The sequence below is a fragment of the Triticum aestivum genome, chromosome 1A (assembly GCF_018294505.1).
Source record: "Triticum aestivum cultivar Chinese Spring chromosome 1A, IWGSC CS RefSeq v2.1, whole genome shotgun sequence".
Lineage (NCBI taxonomy): Eukaryota > Viridiplantae > Streptophyta > Magnoliopsida > Poales > Poaceae > Triticum > Triticum aestivum.
In genome coordinates, this window is record NC_057794.1 from 565996349 (window position 1) to 565998519 (window position 2171).

Consider the following 2171-nt stretch of genomic DNA (forward strand, 5'->3'; position numbering starts at 1 on the left):
CCATAGTTGGTTAGGGTGCCCCCGATCAGGGCGCGTAAGTTGAGATCGAGGGGTACGAACGTTGGTTCATGGTCTCCCTGTTTCTCTCTTTAACGTAACTTTATTTCTGGTCTTTTATTTTCGTTTTGGCTCATTGGGCCTCTAGATCAATACCAACACTGGAGTGTGCGGCGAAGTTGTTGCTGGACGGTTTGAGGTTTTCAAGGCTGACTTTGAGCATTCACGGTGGGTCAAGGTGTCAACTGTGGGGGCTGACCAAGTGTTGTTTCTAGGGCGAAGGTGCTCCAGGGCCATGTCTGTGTCTCTGTGCGGATTGTCGGGTGATTGTATCTTCTTCCTGGATGATGAGGAGGAGAATCGTATGGATTACCGATACGACGGGGAGAACACCTCTTTCTGCTTCTTTGAGATGAGATCTAACGATGTGTATTCCGCTCATCCATTTATTTTCTGGAAGCGTTGTGATGAGAAGCGTCCGGCTGCATGGCTCTTCCCTCAGGACTGATGAGAATGTGTCATAGCATTATTTATATGCAGCTGCTCTCTGCAGGTTATTTATATGTTGGTGTTGTTCCGGGGTTATTCTGCAACCAGCTCTAGGTTATCTATCTGACGGTCGTATGTATGGTGGTTGGTATAGTGTTCAGTGGTTTCCCTACAAGCCATGAAATGCATTAGTAGTACATGTATTTTTCTGAACTTTGTTACTCTGTTAAGTGCTATTAATCAGTGCCTGCCTAAACTTATTGTGGTGGCTACCACTGCTATGGTAGTTTACAATTAGTAAGGTGGTTTTTGCTGTGCCTATGAAAGATCTTAAAATGCATCACTGCTTATCTGCATCTTTGTCATGGTAGTTTCCCTTGTTTTCTTTCTTTTTTTGCGATGAATTGGCATGGTGGTCTCTTTTTTTGGGCTCAAATTGCTACCTTGTGCTAGTTGTGAGGTACGTTTAATTTGATTTGAGATTCAGCTAGTCAGTGCTTCGGAAGTTTTTTATCTGTGCAATCGCAGTAAATTTATTGCTCCTCTTCACCGGTTGACGTCCAAGTAAAATGGAATTGCCACACCTGGCAGCCACCTTTTCGCGTCGTTATGTCAAAAGCACGAAGTTAATTTGAATGGTTATTTATGAACCCAGTAAGGCCTTGTTCGGTTCCATGAAAAATGAGAGGGATTGACAGGGATTGGCAAGGATTAAATCCCATCTAGTTCAAATTTTCTCCAAATCCCCTCCATTCCACTCCAATCCACTTGAGGAGTGGCTTAACCGAACAAGGCCTCATGCATAAATGGATATGCCTGGAGCAGACAGGGGTGTAGTGCCACTAGAATGAGCTGTAGGTGTTGTTTTGCACTGCCCCCAGCCCCAGGGAGCATCTAGTGCACCTACACGCATCCGTGCAAGCAAAGCACGTGACTTCTGTGAAAACAACGATGGCTGGGGTCGAAGTCGATTCATGACAAAAGAGGACCTTGACAAGTCGGAGCATCTCAAGGATGATTGTTTCGCCATCCGGTGCGACTTTATCATCGCTGAAGCCGCTGCTACTGCCTTCATTGAGGTGCCGCCATCTAACTTATGCGAACATCTGAACCATCTCTTTGCGACCAAGGTTGGCGCCGATGTGATGTTCGAGGTCAGCCAAGAGAGTTTTGCTGCTCACCGAAACATTCTCGCGGCCCGTTCCACCGTCTTCATGGCGGAGCTCTTCGGCCCCATGAAGGAGGGGATCACGGCAGGTGCCATACAGATACAAGACATGGAACCCAACGTGTTCAACGCTTTACTTGGTTTCATCTACACCGACTTGATGCCCAAGATGATGAAGGTGGGAGGAGAAGCAGAAGCAGAAGAAGGTGGAACCGATGAGGTTACTTGGCTGCGACACTTGCTTATTGCGGCGGATAGGTTTGATCTCCAGCGGCTCAAGTCAATGTGTGAAGAGAGGCTGTCGGAGCACATAGATTTCAGCTCGGTGACGGCCATCCTTGGTCTGGTAGCACAGCACCATTGCCGCGGACTTAAGGAGGCCTGCCTGGAGTTCCTCAAAGTACAATCTGCTGCAATCTTGGAAGGAGTCATGGCGACCAGCGACTGGCAGCGCATGTCTGCAACTGACCCCTCTGTTCTGAACGAGCTCATCGCCAAGCTTGCCTTGAAAGCGTAG

General features: G+C 47.8%; 1 protein-coding gene across 1 annotated transcript; it reads left to right on the forward strand.

Moving 5' to 3' along the window:
• The first annotated feature begins 895 nt into the window (after positions 1–895).
• On the forward strand, positions 896–2171 carry LOC123051878 (BTB/POZ and MATH domain-containing protein 3-like). The gene is made up of 2 exons (XM_044474898.1): positions 896–946; positions 1368–2171. Exons 1-2 carry the CDS (start codon positions 896–898, stop codon positions 2169–2171), a joined length of 855 nt encoding a protein of 284 aa, XP_044330833.1.